The following is a 20,098-nucleotide window of genomic DNA, read 5'->3' as shown; positions in this document are numbered from 1 at the left end:
ACTCACCTCAGTGTGCAGAACACTGAGCCTTCCAGGCCTGATGTATTGTTGATCCTGCTCCTGTGTAGTTTACACCAGAGCAAGGTGAATGTAACAATGGTATCAGATCAGAATACAGTAGTTGCTCATTAGTAGCAACATATCAGGCGCCCTTTTGCTACGTTGCTCCTACGCAGCTCTGGCTGTTATGGGGAGTATTGACCATTCACAGGAGAGAACGTGGTCCCGGGGAAATGCTGCTCATAAGCGGCAGTTGCTCTTATAAAGTGTTGATGCAAACAAGTGTCTACTGTAATAGCATTTTTGAAGCAGCACTATAATGCTAGGGATTAGCGCTCAGCTGCAGTCCAGGAGCTGGCTCTTAATTCTCCTGTTTTACTATTTTTCAAATTGATATCTTACAGTTGCTGTGGGTACGTTTCTGGAGATTACCACTTTAACTCAGATAACAGATCCCTCCCTCCTGCAACCAAAGTCTGTAATTACCTTTATACTACCCACGAGGAGGGCCACTGAATTCAACAGGACGCCGTGGATGTGCAGACTCTGTTGGCAGGATCTGGGCCATCTACAGTAGAGATGCTGTAAAATTTCCTTACACTAAAAGATTTGACGGCTGACATCTGGCAGGGAATCCAGGAAGACTTTGCTTAAGTTCTGTTGATATAGATTCCTGCACAAGAAGGCTGATGGAATGTTCTGCACTTTGTCGCCTGCCTCCACGGGATAAAATCACACCAGTTATAAAAAGATTGACCGTCAAAAGCAGTTATTGATTCTGCATACAATAACATTCAGAAAAGTGTATATTAATGCACTAACGTCTATTGAAGTAAATATACGAACTCAGGAGAGAGGATTATTCAAAACCATGATAAATAGTCAGATCACGGTCTATACTTCTCATCAATATTTAACTTAGAAACAATCGGCTAATGGTGAACCAGGAATTAGCATGCAACATGGAGCCCTTGTGCTATAAATATAGGTTTCCAATGTGTATATGCTAAGAGCTGCTTGGCACAGCAAAAGAAGAGGCTGTGTGTTTAACAAATGTCCTCATAATGAGCTCAATTGAAAAGCTTATTTAAGGTTTCTGTATTCATTCCAGACCCCTCCAGCTGTCACATTTGTCACATCAGCAGTAGGCTAATGTTTATCCTGTTCTGGTTGATAAATCAGACTATATGGAAAAAAAGTTCTCACTTGGGCTATTTGTTACAGTTTTTCATGAGAGTAGGAACTGAGCATAGAATCAGCTTCTACTTAAACTATTTTTTTAAAACAAACCACTCAGATTTAAATATTCAACACTGAGAAACTATAATGTAAAGGACATTAAAGGTGTTCATTTCATAAATGTATTCACTGAAGTCTGAGCCCACATTGCTCCATCTCCATGAGATGAATAAAATATCAGATCTCAGATTCTAAAACTGACTACTCTTTTTCTCAGTGTGTGGCTGGATTAGAATATCAGATATAATCTGAGGGCTCAGTTTTAGTTGAATTATGTCTTGATTCCACAACCTATAAAATATATATGCCCGGTTCTGCCTATTGTAGCACACATGACCAACATATGCTTTCCTGGGCTGAGCCCTGTAGATAACTGGAAGCCTGTAAAATTTTAAACCTTACATGTAAACATTTCTCCCCTCTCCTTGCCCTGGAAGAAAATTCACAGTCATGCACACTTACAAATCACTGAATTATGAATGGAGCCCAAATCCTGCCGGATGCTGCTGAATGCCCTCACCTCCCATTCAAGTCAATGGGAGTTTAGGGCTCTGGGACTGTACAGAACTGTAGCTGGCCATTTTGTCTGCAATATAATTTTCTAATGAAAGTCACTTTTACTGAGCACCACCAAGTTCAACTGGTGCAGATTCACTTACCCTTTTTTTTTTAAAAGAGTCCCTCCACTATCCCAGCACCTGGCAGAAGCAGTGGAGATCATAAGGGACTAGGGCAGGGGTGGGCAAACTATAGCCCGGGCGCCGCATCCAGCCCTCCAGATGTTTTAACCCAGCTCTTGAGCTCCCGCCGGGGAGCAGGGTCCAGGGCTTGCCCCGCTCCAGCCGGGGAGCAGGGTCAGGGATTTGACTCACTCCACGCAGCTCCCAGAAGCAGCAGGATGCCCCCATTCCGGCTCCTACACGTAGGGGCAGCCAGGGGGCTCCACACGCTGCCCCCGCAGCTCCCATTGGCCAGGAACTGCGGCCAATGGGAGCTGCAGGGGCAGCATCTGTGAACAGGGCAACATGCAAAGCCACCTGGATGTGCCTCCACATAGGAGCTGGAGGGGGGACATGCTGCTACTTCTGGGAGCTGCTTGAGGTAAGCGCCATCCAGAACCTGGACCCCTGGACCCCATCCTCGACCCAAGCACCTGCCCCATCCCTGATCGCCCTCCGAACCCCTCCATCCCAGCCCAGAGCAACCTCCTGCACCCCCAACACCTCACCCCCAGCCGGAGCCCTCACCTTTCTGCCCCTCCCCCTGCACACCAATCCCCTGACCCAGCCCAGAGCCCCTCTCCTGCACCCTGAACTCCTCATTTTTGGCCCCACCTCAGAGCCCTCACCCCCTGCTGCACCCCAACCCCCAATTCTGTGAGCATTCATGGCCCACCATACAATTTCCATACCCAGATGTGGCCCTCCAGCCAAAAAGTTTGCCCACCCCTGGACTAGGGCCTACTCCCATTCCCTTCCTTCCACTAGCTCTAGGGCAGTTGCACCTGATGCAACCTCCATCTCCAGGGGTCTATTGGGGGAAGAGGTTGAAAGCCTACCACTTTCACCGGCTCTAGATTCTCCCAGCACTTTGCCCTTGTGATGCCACTTGCATTCTACTCAGTTAAGCACTGAGACTACCTCAGCAATAACTTGCTTTTCCTGGCCTGCCTGCTTTGTGTCAGCAATGGAAATAGGCAAGGGTTAAAACAGATTTTTTTAAAAAGGCGTGAGGTTTAATTGTACAAAATGGAGGCAAGCGCTAAGCATCATTAGAGAGCAAGAGTTATAAATCATTTTAAAATTACAGAAAAACCTAAGGTTAAATATGGGCTTGTCTACATTGTCACTTCACAGCGCTGCAACTTTCTCGCTCAGGGGTTTGAAAAAACACTCCCCAACGCCGAGCGCTGCAAGTTTCAGCGCTGTAACATGGCAGTGTAGACAGTGCACCAGCGCTGGGAGCCACGCCCCTCGTGCAGGTGAGACAACTAGTAACGCTTTAACGTTGCCAGTGTAGACAAGCCCTAAATGTCCTTTAAGAGGTAAAGGCTAAAACATTTTTCTTTAAAATAATGAAGCAGGGCTTAACCATAAATGTAATGAAGATGGAGCTAACTCATCTGTCTTTCGGCCTGATCCTGCAAAAGCCTGCACATGTGAGTGTGAGTAGTACATTGAGCTGCAATGGAAAGGCAGAGGATTCTATGCCAGTGGATCCTAAGGCTGTATATCCTCACCATGTAGATCACCTCCTTGAAAGATTCTGTTCCCGTGTACCTCAACCCACCTTAGCATTGGAGGGGTTGGTTTTGCCATCCATGTAGTAACAGCCTCTTCACAATATAGCATTTTAAATCTAATCTATATCTTTTCCTGTCATGCTACAATAGGCTACTTATTTCAATTCCATTACAGTAATAATACCTAGCTTTTATATAGCACTTTTCATCACTAAACCTCAAAGTATTTCGTAATTTTTTAATGTATTTAGCCTCATCACACCCCTGTGAGGTAGGGAAGTGCGATTCTCCCCATTTTACAGATGGGGAACTGAGGCAAGGAAAGGCTGAACATTTATTTCCTGGACCTGAGACATTATCTTTCTAGCTCTAATTTCTATTATTCTTGTAATGGGCAAACCTCAGAAGGTATATATGGTTTGGTTAGCCAAGTACAGTCTCCCCTCAGTGGAGGAGGAACCTGGCTAGGATTCTCAAAAGAATAGATTGCCTTATGAGATTTCAAACATGGCCTGGGGTTCCTGTCACATTCAAAATACCATGAGCCTCAAGTTATTCCAGCTTCTGAAGCTGCCACTAAGTGCAGAAAACACTTGAGTTTAACCTGAAATGAATAAATGGTTTTGAACTTCCAGAAACATTTGTTATAAAAAGATTGACTCCCATTGACACCATACATCGCTTGGTTTACTGAGAATGCCTTGGGATGAAGTTACTTTGCCTACCTTTGTACACAGTCACCTGATTATCAGCCAGAAGCAAGGGTAAAAACATTTTGCTACAGAATTTTTGCTCACATATACACACACAATAATGAGAGAACTACAAGGTAACACAGGTGTCCTCACTATCGTCAGCAGGCACTGTGGTATTATATTCATCATTCACTAACCGCAAATCAACCTTTAGAATCCTGAAAATCATAGATTACAAAAGCTTTTTTTTTTTTTTTTTTTTTTTAATGCTGTGAGTGTAGAATACTACGGACTTCAGTTTGCTACAAATACCTCAAAGACAAGCTGGGCAGCAGGGATTGTATTACAGGGCTACTTACCAGATCACTTGCAAGCGTGTATCTTGTAATAGGCTTGGTGTCTGCATTTCAAACCTGGCCCTTAGCAAGTGTTGTGAGATCAGTAAAGGTTGCATAAATGATCACATCTTAATACCTCTGCCACCTCCAAGCAGTAATAAATAGTCCGCTTAGAATGTTGTACCCCTGTTCCTGCCTCAGCTCAGTAGCTTGCAGGAGAGGGAAAGGGACAAGTCTTAAATAGCAATCCTCAGTTTTTTTCATTTTGTGGACCACTTTGTACAAAACATTCTTTTCCATCTCTTCTCCAAGCCTTCCAGTCCCAAAGCTTTTCCCAGGATATTATAGAAAGGTGAAGGAAAATACCATTCGCCAGATACTCTCTGTCAATTGATGTGGGCTGAGAGGAATTAGGAGAAACAAATTCCTGAAAGGCTTTCAGGGATGCAGAAAAAAGAAGCAACGTCTCCACTTCATGCTTTCTATCCCTTCCAAGCCCCTGGAGGCTTCTCCACCTTAACGCATTACAGCTAGGGCTCAGGAGCCTTCTCCCCTCAGGAGATGGCAGATATCCACAGGTAATGTTGTACTAAATAGCAATAACATGTGCCCCAGTATCACCCCGAGCCCCGCTTCCCTAGAGAATCTGTCATTTATGCAGCTATTGGAATGAATGGCCCGTGGGTATGTAGTCTCACATTACCAGGGAGCAGGGGGCCTAGAAAAAGAACTCAGAGCAGCTAACATTCCATGGAGTCCTCAGTCCACCCACAGAACTACAGCCCCTTCCCACCCATATCTTCAGAGTAGGTAGCCCGCCTCCTGCATGATCCACAACTACAACCTGAGGGCAGGAATAGTTAAAAAGTCACACAGCGACCATGTGGAGTTACCAAGTTTTTCTGAGAGGGTACTTATTATATGACCCCATCTAAGTACCAATGGTTTGAGGAAATTTTTTTTCATTAATGTAGATTCCTTGCACCCTCTCAATTACAGTAAAACCTGCACAAGACACCACCTGTAAATGAAAAAGGCAACCTCCAGTGCTAAGAGACCACCCCAAAGTATTCACAAACAGTGAAAATTTCACTCCATCTTTATTAGGCTTAATATCCCACCACTTCAGGTTTGTGAATTCTAGAATGGGGAAGCTGTCTGTTATGCATGTGGTTTGTCCCAATGAAGTTCACAGAACAAGTCATGTCTGTAAAGTTAAACACGTGTACATGTTTGCAGCATCAGAGCTTTAGATAGTAAACTCTTCAGAGCAGGGAATCCATCTTTAGGTGTACTGTGAAGCACCACGCACATTTATAGTGCTTTGTAAGTAGTAATAATAATAAATTACTACTACCAGTAAGTCTCCAAAAATATTGTGATCTTAGTTTTTTTAAACTAGCTTGTTACAAAGGGTGCTACAAATCTATACATCGTGTTAAAGGAGTTTGAGAAGTTTACTACTATGCTGATTATAAAACCTTTTGCATTGAGAGAGAACAGAACTGAAACAAGTACTACATTAAAATGTTAAGTACCCTTTCCTTTACCATATCAATTTAAGACAAACTGCTGTACCTAGTTTCCCCAGCTTCTACATCTGTTCTACACGAAGAACTTCTGGGGATCCCTGGATTTTCGGTTTCATAACTAGCATTAGCAACCAACAGTCTAGTAGACAGCAGCTAGTTTTATTTTAAATGATCCAGGAATACTTCACAGGATGAGAATCTATTTAGAACTTCCCGTATCTTGTGCCAAGCAACCTCAATAAATGTCACTAGTTCAAATGTTGAATCATTGCTTAACATTTTGAGTAAGAATCAAATAACAGTTCAGATGTATTGTACCTATGGAGCGGTACACAAATATATACCACAGGAGCCATTTTTATTGTTACATTACCATGCTGACAATTCTATTCCCGGAAACGTCAAACATTCATTTCAGGTTAACAGCTGAACATCTGGATACTTTATATCGCACTTAAAGGCTGTTAAAATGCAATTATTTAATTAAAATATATCCTGCAGCAGCAGCACCCAATCCATCCCCTGGCTCAGATTTTTTTATTTTGGACAAGGTGGTGCTATGTGTGCAAACATGGATATCCAACAGTTTCTATACTATGTCTATACAGAGCGAGTCCCTCTAAGCTTATATTAATTCTAAAATCGCTAAAACTATCTGAGAAATTTTCTGCTGCACACAGCTACAGCTGCCTAGACTATCTAATGGATGCTGCAAAGGTTGTCTATATATACTGTATTTATTCCACCGACAACCAGCAATAGGAGAACTATGTAACTATCCATGTGCCTAGCTTTTAACAATAAGTTTGATGGTCACTGTAATAAGTAACGAATCAGTGGAAGCATGCAGTGTCATCTCCTATTGCTAGACACAAGTAAATTCCAAAGCCAGTACTCACATACCACTAAATAACTGAGGAAGATGTACTGATGCAGGACAGTGCCAACTGTTGACTGGACCATTAGCGTATCAGCAATGCTTTAGGGCTGAATCCTGCCAACAAGCAAGTATTATTAGTATTAGCCATGTTTTACAATAGCGCCTAAAGGCAAACGAAGCATGAGGCCCCATTGCAGTAGCCACTGTACAAAAAGAGGAGTAGACAGTGACTGCCCCAAAACGCAAGTCAACTCACTCAGGTAAGTAATTCCATTGGCTTTAACAAAACCACAGTGGAAGGGATTACAAGACTGTGCCCTTAGAGAAGGGGCCTGTGCTGTGTGTTTCAGTATGGTTTTTTCAAATGCTGAATATGCACATTTTAATTTGAGCGGATGCTCCATCCTTAAGGCAAGTACAGTTCACAAGTCTCTTAAGCTGACAGTACGGTGAAGACAGCTGACACGAAAATATCCCTGCATACATTTTTATTAAATTTGAATATTTTCCCAGAAGCCCAAGAAATTCACAATCTTATTTCATTTACAAAAGGATCGTATAGCCAGACTATACTTTTTGTTGGTCTGCAGATGTACATGAATGCATACAGGGTGAAGTTCATTTCTCTGTGTAGAGGATCCTCACCAAGTGACGCACAGCCCTTGTGCAGGGCCTCTGCACAGGGGTAAATCTTACTCACAGTGAACTAAATTATCCCATTTAGAAAATACCACTGGTTTTTCTATTTCAGTTTACAATAATCAGCCACTCAGAGAATAATCATGACTTTATTTAGCATGGTTTTAAAGAGTATTTTTAAAGCTCTCCTCTCACTACTTTTTCATGCTATTTGATTTTAACCCTAAATGCACCACCAAAGCCCTGAGCGGCCCAGAGCTCCCAGGGTTTGCCAGATGAGTGACTTCACTGTTGGTCCAAGTGGCCACATTCCCTGAAGTGAAGTTCTATAATCCTGCAGGGTACTAAAGCCTGTAGTGTATTTATATTCCTTTAAAAATTCAAGTACATATTACAAAATACAGGCTACGTGTTTTTAAAATTTTTTCATGGGTGTATAGAGATTAGATGTGGGAGGCAATTGATAGGGGTACTGATTTTGATAGAGCTAGTGATTTTAAACTGTGCAAGCATAAAAAGATTTATACACATGGCCAGACCTAACCTTGACTAATCAGATTATGTTAGTTAAAATGGTATATCTCATCTGTATCATCATCTGCTTGCCTATGGTAAAAGACTAGCAAAAACATCAGACATGGTATATAACAGACCATGCATGATGATGTTATCCACATTTACAGTTATAGATAGTCCATATTTTAGAACAGTAACCATATACTGTATTTAAATTACAGGAATTTACCCTTCTATTCTGGGCCCAATTCTGTGAGATGCTGAGTTCCGTCAACTCTCTCAGTGGGAAGTAAGGGAGCTCACTTCTTCACAGTATTGGACTACTTGCACCTCATTGATTTACTACACACCGTTATGCCTTATTACTCACTTTATTTAGAAAGGCTTCACAGGGTCCTGAAGTCTCACAAATTCAACAGCTGAGCTGAGGAATGACATTGCATAGAACAGGCTTCCCCCTATTTTGACATCTTCCTCCCACCTAAAGCTACAGCACTTCATATGTGCAACGTCTACATGGAAGAGGTGGTGTAAGTGGAACATGTGTCATGAAGGATCAACTAGATTCCTCCCCTCACACCTTATTTGAGCATGGTTTTTGGTCAATTCTTCTCTGCCATGGCTAAATTCAAAGGAGAGAATCTAAAGCATAAAAACTTTAGTAACATTCTTTTTTATATTCTAGATTACAAATATAGTCCAGATTGCAAGATTCTATAAAAATCAGACTCCCATGTATTACAAACCTCCCAAACAAATACAAAAAACATCCTCCCCACATCAAATAAACCAAACACAAAATCTTATATGATCCCCAACAGGTTTAACATTAAAGCTACCTCTGCTATTGGCTATGGCAATCCTGCATCTAAATCCATTCATCAGATTAATTATTTATGTTCAAGTTTGGTCTTGGCAATAACAGATATATTACAATGCTAAGCAAAAATGAACTGGAAAAACTGAGTAATGCTCTTGATCAGCAAACACACAACAGCGAAGCAGCATGTTTTCCATCTGGAGTAACAGAATCTAATGAAGTCTCCATTTTTATTAAACCATGGAGAATTAAGGCAAAAGCAACATATATCATTTTTAAAGGCCAGTTTTATTGATTTGGTAGCGTGAATCCTAAAAACTCTAATCTCTTCTTTCTACAATGTATTCACTGACGCAGTTTGGCTGGCTTTTTGACAGAGGGCTCACTTGCGAGGCTGGTGGATGTGCTGATTGACGTGTTGTGGATGAGGAAGCTTTTCCACAGAGGGATGAGGTTTTTGGTGAGCCACCTGAGCGGCAGCTGGAGGGAAGTCTTTATCACCCTGTTAAAGAACACACCAGTGAAAACACAAACATGGAAAAAACATGCCAACCAGTTCAAACTGATAGTATTTTTTTTTATTAAAGCATAGAGAGCATGTGAAAAACAGTGTGGGTCCCTCTAATTCCTTTCTTCCTTTGCACACACACTGCATGCACTCTGTGTTGGCACATTTAACAGGGATTTTGTCAACTTAAAAAAAAATCACACTTCTGTCTGAAAATTTTCACCTCCTGTTGTTCCAAGGAGCACCTAAAATGACTGTATCTTACAGACTGGAGAGAGAACATTTTTCTGTTTTTGGTTTCTGCAGTGTCAGCACTTGGTGTAAAGTCAGGCTATTTCTACACTACAATCTAGGTCGGGAAAATGTATGTCGCTCAGGGGTGTGAATAAAACGCCCCCTAAGCGACATAAGTTACACTGACATAAGTGCTTATCTGTTGGCGGGAGAGTTTCTTCCGCTGACATAGCTACTTCCACTCATTGAGGTGATTTTATGTTGATGGGAGAGCTCTCTCACATCGGCACATGGCGTCTTCACCAGATGCGCTGCAGTGGCGCAGCTGTACGTGTCGACATGGCCTCAGTTTCACTGGTTCATTATGCTCAGTTTCCTTATTTGTGACAATTTTTTCACACAGCAGCAAGGGAGGGGAAAACATTTTAAAAACAGGAGAAAGGAGTTTGTTAAACCACACAAATAAATAGAATTCCACCAGGGGAGCTGCATACCCAAACTGCTTTTAACTCAAAAGTATAAACCTGGCTTAGATTTCAAGCTCAAAATGTCCCTTTTAAAGAAGCATTGGTCCCACCTGTGCCATCATCACCTAACACCTACTCTGCAAAACCAGGTCAATTGCAGTAGTATGTATTTGTTGTAAAATCAGCAAGGAATCAGGCAGCTGCTTATTTCTGTCTGTGAAGTCATCCCTGTCAACCCTTCAAAAAGCAATGGAGGACAATCATTAGCATCCAAAGGGGCAGGGACTAGAGAGGGAGTATCACCATATCCCTGTCTAAACGCTGGGGAAGAATCTAATTTTCTTATGTTTAGGCCAGAAACACTTTAACTTCTGCTTACTGGCAGACTGACAATGTTGTAAGAAGTGATTTTATACAAAACAGAAATCCTATGTCTGCTTTACTTTCCCTCCATTTTACCCTAATGTCCCCTCTATATTTTGTCAAGTTTGCCTTTGCTGTTTCAGTGCCATATTGTTCATTAGAGAGATAAGGTGGGAGAGGTGATATATTTTATTGGACCTATTTCTATTGCTGAAAGACAAACTTTCGAGCTACAGAGAGCTTCTCTTCAGGTCTGGAAAAGGTACTCAGTGTCACAACTAAATACACGGTGAAACAGATTGCTTAACATAAGTAAACACATTCTAAGAAGGAGAGCTCTGTGTGGCTTGAAAGCTAGTCTCTTTCACCAACAGAAGTTGGTCCAATAAAAGATATAACTCACCCACCTAGTCTATTCTATGACACCATTCAAGGTGAAGTGGCCTATTCACACCTCTTCAGTCATAGGACAAAAAAGGGGAAGTTAGTGAGTTACATATTGTTATAACAAGCCATGAATCCAGTGTTTTTAGTTAGACTGTGATATTTAGTGTCTAGCAAAGTTATGAATTTGTCTTTTGAAAGTGTTGTGCAGATTTCCCTTAGGACAAAGACTGAGAGGTCAGATATGAAATGACATTTAGTGAAAGGGTTGGCCCATGAGTGATATGGTGTTTGTCTTTTATCACTTTTCTATGTGACTTCATTTGAGAGCATAGTAATTGTCTGGTTTCACCCACATAGTTGTTGGGATATTTAGTGCACTGGATGAGGTACACCACAAGGTGCAATAGGCATACGTAGGAGCCATGGATCTTGAAAGGTGTGTTGTGGGAGGTACTGGTCAATGTAGCAGTGGAAATAGGTAGGTAGGTTTTGCACCTGTTGATCTGACAGGGTCCGGTGCTGCTTTGTGTTGGTGTGTCCTGGTTGTCGGGCTCTTGCTTCTGATGAGCTTACTGAGATCAGGGGATTGTTTGAAGGCCAGAAGAAGGGGTTTGGGAAATATTTCTTTCAGGTCCCCATTGAGTATGGGCTGTAATTGTTTACTGATACCTTATATGGGTTACAGTGTTGGGTGGCAGGTGACAACTATTGGTGTGGGGTTGAAGGGTTTTTTTTTCCTGTATTGAAGTGGGTTCTCTTGTGGAATTTGGATGGCCTGTTCCATGACGTGATCTACTTCTCTGGTGGAGTGTCCTTGTTTGACAAAGGCAGTTTTTAGTGTGTTAAGGTGTGTATCTTGCAGTTTCTCCTCTGAGCATATTCTGTGGAATCCGAGGGCCTGACTGTACATAACAGATTTCTTGGTGTGTTTGGGTTGGTAACTGGATCTCTGAAAATGGGTGTGGTGATCCATGGGTTTCTTGTATATAGTTGTCTGAAGGGTTTCACTGTTGAAGCTGATCATCGTGTCCAGGAAGTTGAGGCTGGTGTGGGAGTGTTCTAAAGAGAATTTAATGGACAGGTGGTGGTTGCTGAAGTTGTGGTGGAAATCTATGAGGGAGTTTAGGTTATCTGTCCAGAGGATGAAAATATCATCAATGTATCTCAGGTATATCACTGGTTTTGTGGTGCATTTGTCCAGAAATTCTTCCTCATGGGGGTGCATGAACAGGTTGGCATATTGGGAGCCATTCTAGTACCCACAGCTGTTTCCATGGCTTGGACAAAGTGTTTGTTGTTGCACGTAAAATTGTTATGGGTGACAATGAAATGGATGAGTTTGGTGATGTGTTTTGGCTGGATATCTGAGTGTTGTCCTTTGTCTTGTAGATTCAAGGCAGGCAGCGATGCCATCATTGTGAGGGATGTTGGTGTAGAGGGAGTTGATATCCTTGGTGTCAAGGATAGTGTTCTGAAGGAGGCTGTAATGTTGCAGAGTTTGTGGAGGAAGTTGTTTGTGTCATGGAGGAAGCTGTCCCTTTGTGTGGTGAGTGGTTTGAGGATGGTTTCTATGAGTCTTGATATTCCTTCAATAAAAGTGCCATGCCCAGATATGATAGGTCTGCCTGGGTTCCTCTGTTTATGTATCTTGGGAAGCATGTAGAAGGTCTCTGGGGGGGCAGTTCATGGGGGATGAGGTTGTAGAGATTTTCTTGGAGTTGTTTGGGGAAGGATTTGATGATATCCTTAAATTCCTGGATGAACTGTGGTGTGTGTGGGGGGGTCTTTGAGTTCTTTATAGTAGGTGGTGTCAGAGAGTTGGCGGTTGGTCTCACTGATATAGTCATCACAGCTGAAGACTAGAATGGTGCACCTTTTGTCTGCTGGTTTGATCACTATCTGATGGGTGGATTTCAGGGACAGTGTTGCTGTCTTCTCAGCAGTGGAGAGACTGTGGTGAATGGGATGTTTAAGGATTTCAGTCAATTTTTTTCCTGAAGCTATCAATGTAATCATCAAGCGTGCTGTTTTTGTCTACTGTTAGGTGTCCAGTCAGATGATTCTATGTGGGTGAAACCAGATAACAACTGAGCTCTCACATGAATTCTCACAGAAAAATGATAAAAGACAAAAACACTATATCACCTGTGGGTGAACACTTTTCACAAAACAATCACACAATATCTGACCTCTTAGTCCTCATCCTCAAAGGAAACCTGCACAATACCTGCAGAAGATGAGTCTGGGAATTTAAATTCATAACTCTTCTAGACACTAAAACTCATGGTCTTAATAAAGACACTGGATTTATGGCTTATTACAACAATCTGTAACTCACTAACCTCCCCCTTTTTTGGCCAAAGACTAGGGAGGTGCTCTCAGGCCACTTCACCTTGAATGGTCTCTTAGAACATGTGTTAACTACTTATGCTAAACAATCTGCTCCAACTTGTATTTAGTTGTGACACTCTGAGTACCTTTCCTAGACCTGAAGTGCTCTGTGTAGTTCGAAATCTTGTCTCTTTCACCAACAGAAGTTGATCCAATGAAAGATATTTCCTCACCCACCTTGTCTCTCTAATATCCTGGGACCAACACAGCTACAACAACATTGCAAACATTAGGCTAACTATAACTTTCACCATTAAATTGCTTCATTTAATCCCTCTCCGCACTAAATCTTTCTCTTCTTTGAAGATATTTTCTTCTCTGAAGTGATATTTTCCCCTCTTTTTTCTCCTCTGCTGTCATTGATTTTTTTTTTTTTGGGTACCCTCTCCTACACCCCTCTCACATATGCTTGAGATGGCAGGCTGAATGCAGGTATTGTTAACACACTAAATGTGACTGGTGAGTGTTTTAGAAGGCAACCAGTTGCCAAAGTGGGTCTATCACTGTCCTCCAGAAATGTTTCTCTGCCATGAAGAGAACCCTCTGTTTCCGACTGAAGGATGTGGTTGCCAAAGTGGCTCCTAGTTCAAACACTGGGTTTGTTTGCTGGTGGTGAACTGACAAAGTTTGAGGATAAATTTCAGAGTAGCAGCCATGTTAGTCTGTATCCGCAAAAAGAAAAGGAGTACTTGTGGCACCTTAGAGACTAACCAATTTATTTGCGCATACGCTTTCGTGAGTTACAGCTCACTTCATCAGATAAAGGCAGCCACAGTAGAGCCTGGAGGTGCAGTACTGCCTGCCCGAGCTATGGAGTGCAGACCACTGGCTGCAAGCATGCTGCAGGTCACCATAGTAACCTACCAAGGAGTGAAGTGTTTCCTATAGAGCAAGATACAAGCTAGAGGAAGGAAAAGTTCCAAGGTAACTAAGGAAAGGGCTTCCCTTCTATTTTCTCTAGGCCTGGACCTTGTAAAGTCCAGGTCCCTTTTTTTTATGCTCAGCAACGTGAAGGATGTTTGTATGTCACCAAGGCAAAATGTCACCATTTTAGAGCTAACAAAGTGAGACTAAAGCTTCTAAATTGTACTGCAAATGTCTTTGGCTGTAAAAAACAAACGAACAAACAAACCCCCCAAAACATCTCAGGATGAAATCCTCAAAGGCACAGTAATGCTGAGCTTTATGCGGGGGAAGACCAGCACAACTATAGTGGTGAAATACACACCCAGTCTCATTCTGAGGCCAGCAAGTCTCTGCTACTCCAGCTCAAGGGCTTGAGCAAATGGCAGCAGCCTCTTCTTGGCATGTCAGATCTTGTGGCTATATCACTTCCCCAGTGTGGATCTATGGCCTATCCCAATTACCACCATCAGGTTGGGTTGGCATGGAAACCTTTCACAGTTCACAGGGAGTGTGGGCTTTGCCTCTCCACTGGCACCCACTTCAGTTCCAATACAGGACTTAAGTCTTGCAGAGGACATTGTGGTGGCCGGGCACATACAAGGGTGCAAATTTTTCCTAACTGATTCTGACAAGACTATTCACAGCAGCTTGACCACTGATTAAATGGTCCTCTGGCTCCAGCCCCACAAAATAAATTAAACTTACCAACTGAACACCGCAGTCTAGTAAGGGTGTGGGGTCTGGGTCAAACAAAACATAACTGTAACGAATTTATTTACACTCATTTAACCCACGCTTAGCTTAGTTTCACCTCACCAATTGGTGGTAATATGATTGACACAAGTTTGGGTAATTCATTTTGAGTATATAGGGAGGTTACGTTACATTCCATACACTGACAATTATAGTGAGCTTGGGCATGAATTATTATTAAACTCATGGCAAATTAATGTTAATCACATCATGTTGATATTCATGCCTTAGCTCTATTATAATTATAGGAAGCAACTAAAACACATATTTATCATTTTTGAGCACTGACAGTCGTTACCCCCCACAAGGAGCTTAGTCTACTACAAAATAGAAAAAAAGTTTGTCCACAAGAAACTAGACTATGGAACACTTACATCAGTATGCCCAAAAGTAACCCATTGACTTTAATGGACTATTTACATGAACAGGTGCTCACATTTGTGAGTAAGGGTTGCACATGTAGCCCAAATATGTGCACTGCGATGGAGCTAATAATGTTAATGTAGGCAATTGCACGGTTAAGCTCAGCTTTTCAGAATTCTCACTACTTGATTACATTTATGCATCTCCCCAGTATAATTTTAATGAGACACTTATGTCTGAGATGCAATAAGGATGTAAGTGCTTCTATCATATCACACACACACAGAGTTAGATCATGCAGTTGGATCTGTGTGGCCGGACCCTTATGTTTGTGTGGTGCCCATTTGAGTTCAGCAGGTGTCTACCCACATGGATCAAGCTACTGGAGATGGCCCGTATTGTAACGAGTTTTGAAAAAAGTGGACGCAGTAGCATCAAGGATACAGGACAAAGCCCAATAGCTTCACATTGTTAAACTCACAAACTGATGAAGTGAGCTGTAGCTCACGAAAGCTTATGCCCAAATAAATTGGTTAGTCTCTAAGGTGCCACTAGTACTCCTTTTCTTTTTGCGAATACAGCCTAACATGGCTGCTGCTCTGAAACTGAAACAGTAGAAACAATTTCAAAATAGCTATTCACCCAAAACATAACAAAATAAAAAATACTCAAGGAGGCTTAAATAAAATATAAATATAAACCCCAATCAAGTCAAATATGACAGGGAAGGGAAAAGATCAAAATTAAGAATCTTTCTCTAATCAGTGATGAAGTGAAAAGGCCTCTTAATCAAATGACTGAAAAGAAATTAACATGTAAACTCACTCTTGCAATGACACCGGAGATGAACACCGTTGGTTTAGGTGGGCTGAAAAATAAGAAAGATTATAGTTATTTAATTGATTTGTTCAACTTTACTCACCCTCGAGGAAAAAAGAACACAGGTACAGCAGAAGTAAGACTTTGTTAACCTAATGTAAGATGACTCTGGATATTCTTGGCAATTAATGGATGCTTGAAATAGAAAAGACAAATTCTCCCTTCAACCTTGTTTTGCTACACTAATTAGCCCAGGGGTCTCAAACTCAAATGATCACGAAGGCCACATGAGGACTAGTACATTGGCCTGAGGGCTGCATCACTGACACCCCCCCACCCGCTGCCCCCGCCCCCAGTCCACCCCTTCCATGAGGCCCCGCCCCTGCCCTGCCTCGCCTCTTCCTACCCCTTCCCTGCCCCCATTCCAACCCCTTCCTGCAGTGAAAGGGACAGCAACCTGTCAGTAAATGCACAATCATATCCTATTTCTTCTTTAGCAGAAAATAAGGAAACCTAGACATAGATATAAACTATTGGGTTACAGGATAATGTGTGTATGCTACATTAAATCCACTGATTCTCCTGTCCATTTCTGCTAGACCTCTTTGTCCCCCAAAGATCTTTGAAAATCAAGATCCTCAGCTTTCTCTTTGAAGATCTGATTAACTATGACATGTGCCAATGCAGATTTCGAAGGATAAGAAAAGGACATGGTACACTGAATCAGTAGTTCTCTCACTCTAATTCACAGGACAACTTTATGAGAGATCGTCTTACAGATGCACCTTCCATCCCGAACCCTACTGCCTCGTTCTCAGAATGTTTAATTCTGCGAACCATTAGACCAGTCCCAGACACTACAGTTTTAGAACCACTGCACTGAGACATTTACTGTGTTTGCAGTAGTCCAACATACACTACTGTTACTGAGAAACACCTGCTAAAAATAGGGGTTGGGGAATGTGAGCATGTCAGCAGACCCCAAGAAAAGAGCAGGCTATCATTGCTACAGTTGTAATACACTTTCAAGTGCTTTAAATTCTATTGGTGTTTTATGCTAAGTACAACCTACATTTCTAGTATTTTATAACCTGTGATGGTTGCTTTGAGGATATAGTTAATCTGATGAAAATCGGTTTGACAGATGTTGTTTTGAAGATGCAACATTACTTTCTCTAGGCTTTAGTAAACAAAAAAGTGAAAAAAACTACTATTATTACTAAAATAAAATTCTTATACATGCTTTTACTATTTTATATTTGATAGACACATTTATTTAAGTTTAAATAAAAGGTAAAGTAGGTCTTATTTAAGGAATACAAGGCTAAATTTGCAAGGATTGTTTAAAGTTCATGAAAATACTTTCATAAGGAATTCTAGTTTTATTATAACGTGGAGAAAAAGCCCACATTTAAGATTTGAATGTACAAAGCACTTATTCCAATTTTATATGTGCAGTACTGTCCACCGTTTAAACATCACAAATGTTACTATGTTCATTTGCACTGAAAGTATCCAAGTAAGATAGAGAGTTCTATTATTTCACAGTACTGAAGCTTAAACAAGGTGTTTACTGACATTACAAGAAAATCATAGAGAAGATAGAATACTTGAAAATTAAACTAGATGAAATAAGGTATTATGAATACTAAAAGCTTATGTCTTCATTCTGCAGTGGTTTTAAATCTGTGAGTTCAAGTCTCACAGATATACTGTAAAGAATGACCATATGCTAGGGTTAAAAATTAATAATATGGAAGTCCCTAGAGAACGCATAATATTACATTATTTTAAAGGGAGAGACTGCATAGTTCAGTATCTGAACCCTGTTGTACACATTGACAATGCTCATTGTCTTTATGGAGTTAATTAGTTGGGAGACAGGAGCATGAAGAAAAAAATGCAAGAAACAGAAAACAAATAAAGGAATAAATTGCTAACTTCCAACGTGGCAGAACTTCAACTTTCCATAGTAGGATCAGTGTTGTTTCATATCTTTATCAGTGCTGTGGAAAAGGGGATAAACTGTGAGATGGTAAAATTCAGCAGCTAACACAATTACTTTGGGAAGTCAAGATTAGAAAAAAATTGTGAGAAATTCGCCACTGACCTCACAGAGCTAGATGATGGAGAAGCACAGTGATAGATGAAATTCAGCGCAGACTAACGCAAAGCCCTGCACACCAGAAGGAATCATTTGAACTACTCATATATTGTGCACTGGTAGTTAGAAAACCAAACAAAAATGTTAGGATGAATAGAGAAGGGAATAGAAACAATACTGAAAATGTTAATTATAACCCTTGTTTAGAATATTGCATTCAATCCTGGCCACTCCATAACCAGACAGACAGATGAAATAGAAAGCGTACAGAGACGGGCAAGGGAAAGGATCAGAAGCATGGAGGGCTTTCCATGTTAGCGATTGAGGCAGCACATTTAAAACTGATGAAAGGAAATACTTTTTAAAGAGCGCATAATTAATCTACAGCTCTCACTGCAACAAGGTATTATTGAGGCAAGGAGTTTAGTATGATTCAAAAGCAGAATTAGACATTTATATGACTTGAATGCATCCATAATCACATCAGTTAGGATAAAAAAAATGTAAAAAGTCTATGAACCCTCATGCTCTAGGGCACAAATTAACCTCTTAACTAGGAGGCTAGAAAGAAACTTCCTCTGTGGTCAGGTAGGTTACACTTTCACATGTCACTGTCCTTCCTGGGTTCAACTGAAACACTATTTTCTAGTATACTTGAACCATCTAAAACCACGCAGTACTATGTGTCTGAGTAGAAGCAGAGTTCTCAAAAGATTTCCAGTCTGCCAACATTGAATCAAGTTGTCAGACCTCAAGGAGGACACTTGGAGAGAAATATAAGCACACACCTTTTTACTGGACTAAGAGAGTTTGAGACAAATGGGAAAATGATAAATATTTTACTAAACAAGAGAGTGCTCTCTTCTGAACAGGGATGATTGGCACACAGGTGTTCTTCCCTTAGAGAAGGGAGGCAGAGCCAAACCTACAAAGGGACTTAGGTACCTAAACCCCAGTTTTAGGTCTTGAAATCCAATTTCTAGGCTCCTTGGTGATCTACAAAACCCCTGCTCAGCTGCGCCTAACCCAGTAGGTGCCAAAACTCGGTACCTAAGTTCCTGCTGTGAAAATTCCCTAGACACCTACATTTCTGAGTCTGGGCATGCACATTGCTGCCTCCCTCTGTGAGCAGTCCCAACTCCACACAAAAGAGCAGGAGACAGATGACCTCCCTCATAACCTATCATCCAATGGTTTGGGTGCTCAGCTGGGACAAGGCAGACCCAGGTTTTATTGCCACTTCTGTCTGATGAGGTGGGACTTGAAAAGGGAAAGATCAACTACATTTCTTGGGTGAATGCCCTAACCACTGAGCTATGAGATATTCTGATGTGGGTCTTACTCAAACCATCCTGTTGAAGCTGGTCCACTTTAAATAATTGTATAAGTGTACAAAACTCGCTGTATAACCTCCAGTCTAGTGGTCAGAATGCATACCTGAGAGATGGCAGATTCCCTGTTCAAATCCCTTCTCTTCATCAAGCAGAAAAGGGACTTGAACTAGGCTCTCACTCACACTCTAGGTGAGTTTCCTAACCACTCTGGTGCAGGTTATGAGCGGGGGCACTGGGCCATCTTGTGTGGAGTTAGGCACCTGCATAACTCATTCTTACAAGAAACAGCTTAGTCACCAGACTCCAGGACAGGGTTCCTGGCTTGGATTGCAAGCAGAGGTAGGCACCTCCCTGCATCCCAGACTTAAGGGCAGAACTACATGAGAGGGGCAGGGCGTCTCCCACGGGTAGGGCCCTACCAAATTAAGGGTCCATTTTGGTCAATTTCACAGTCATAGGATTTTGTAAATAGTAATTTCCATGATTTCAGCTATTTAAATCTGAAATTTCACAGTGTCGTAATTGTAGGAGTCCTACAATTGGGGTGGGGTCACAAGGTTCTAGGGGG

The 20,098-nt window shown here is 41.6% G+C and overlaps 1 protein-coding gene across 1 annotated transcript in view; it reads right to left on the bottom strand.

Moving 5' to 3' along the window:
• Positions 1 to 9,170: 9,170 nt before the first annotated feature.
• DAP (death associated protein) overlaps positions 9,171 to 20,098 on the bottom strand; it is an 87,556-nt gene continuing 76,628 nt past the window's right edge. Inside the window, exons 3-4 of the mRNA XM_077810792.1 lie at positions 16,099 to 16,141; positions 9,171 to 9,403 (exon numbers count right to left, since the gene is read on the bottom strand). Of these exons, the coding sequence (XP_077666918.1) occupies positions 9,284 to 9,403; positions 16,099 to 16,141 (163 nt within the window). The 3' untranslated portion in view covers positions 9,171 to 9,283. The remainder of the gene's footprint in view (positions 9,404 to 16,098; positions 16,142 to 20,098) is intronic.

Source organism: Eretmochelys imbricata, chromosome 2 (assembly GCF_965152235.1).
Source record: "Eretmochelys imbricata isolate rEreImb1 chromosome 2, rEreImb1.hap1, whole genome shotgun sequence".
Lineage (NCBI taxonomy): Eukaryota > Metazoa > Chordata > Testudines > Cheloniidae > Eretmochelys > Eretmochelys imbricata.
This window is presented reverse-complemented; position numbering and strand designations above follow the sequence as displayed.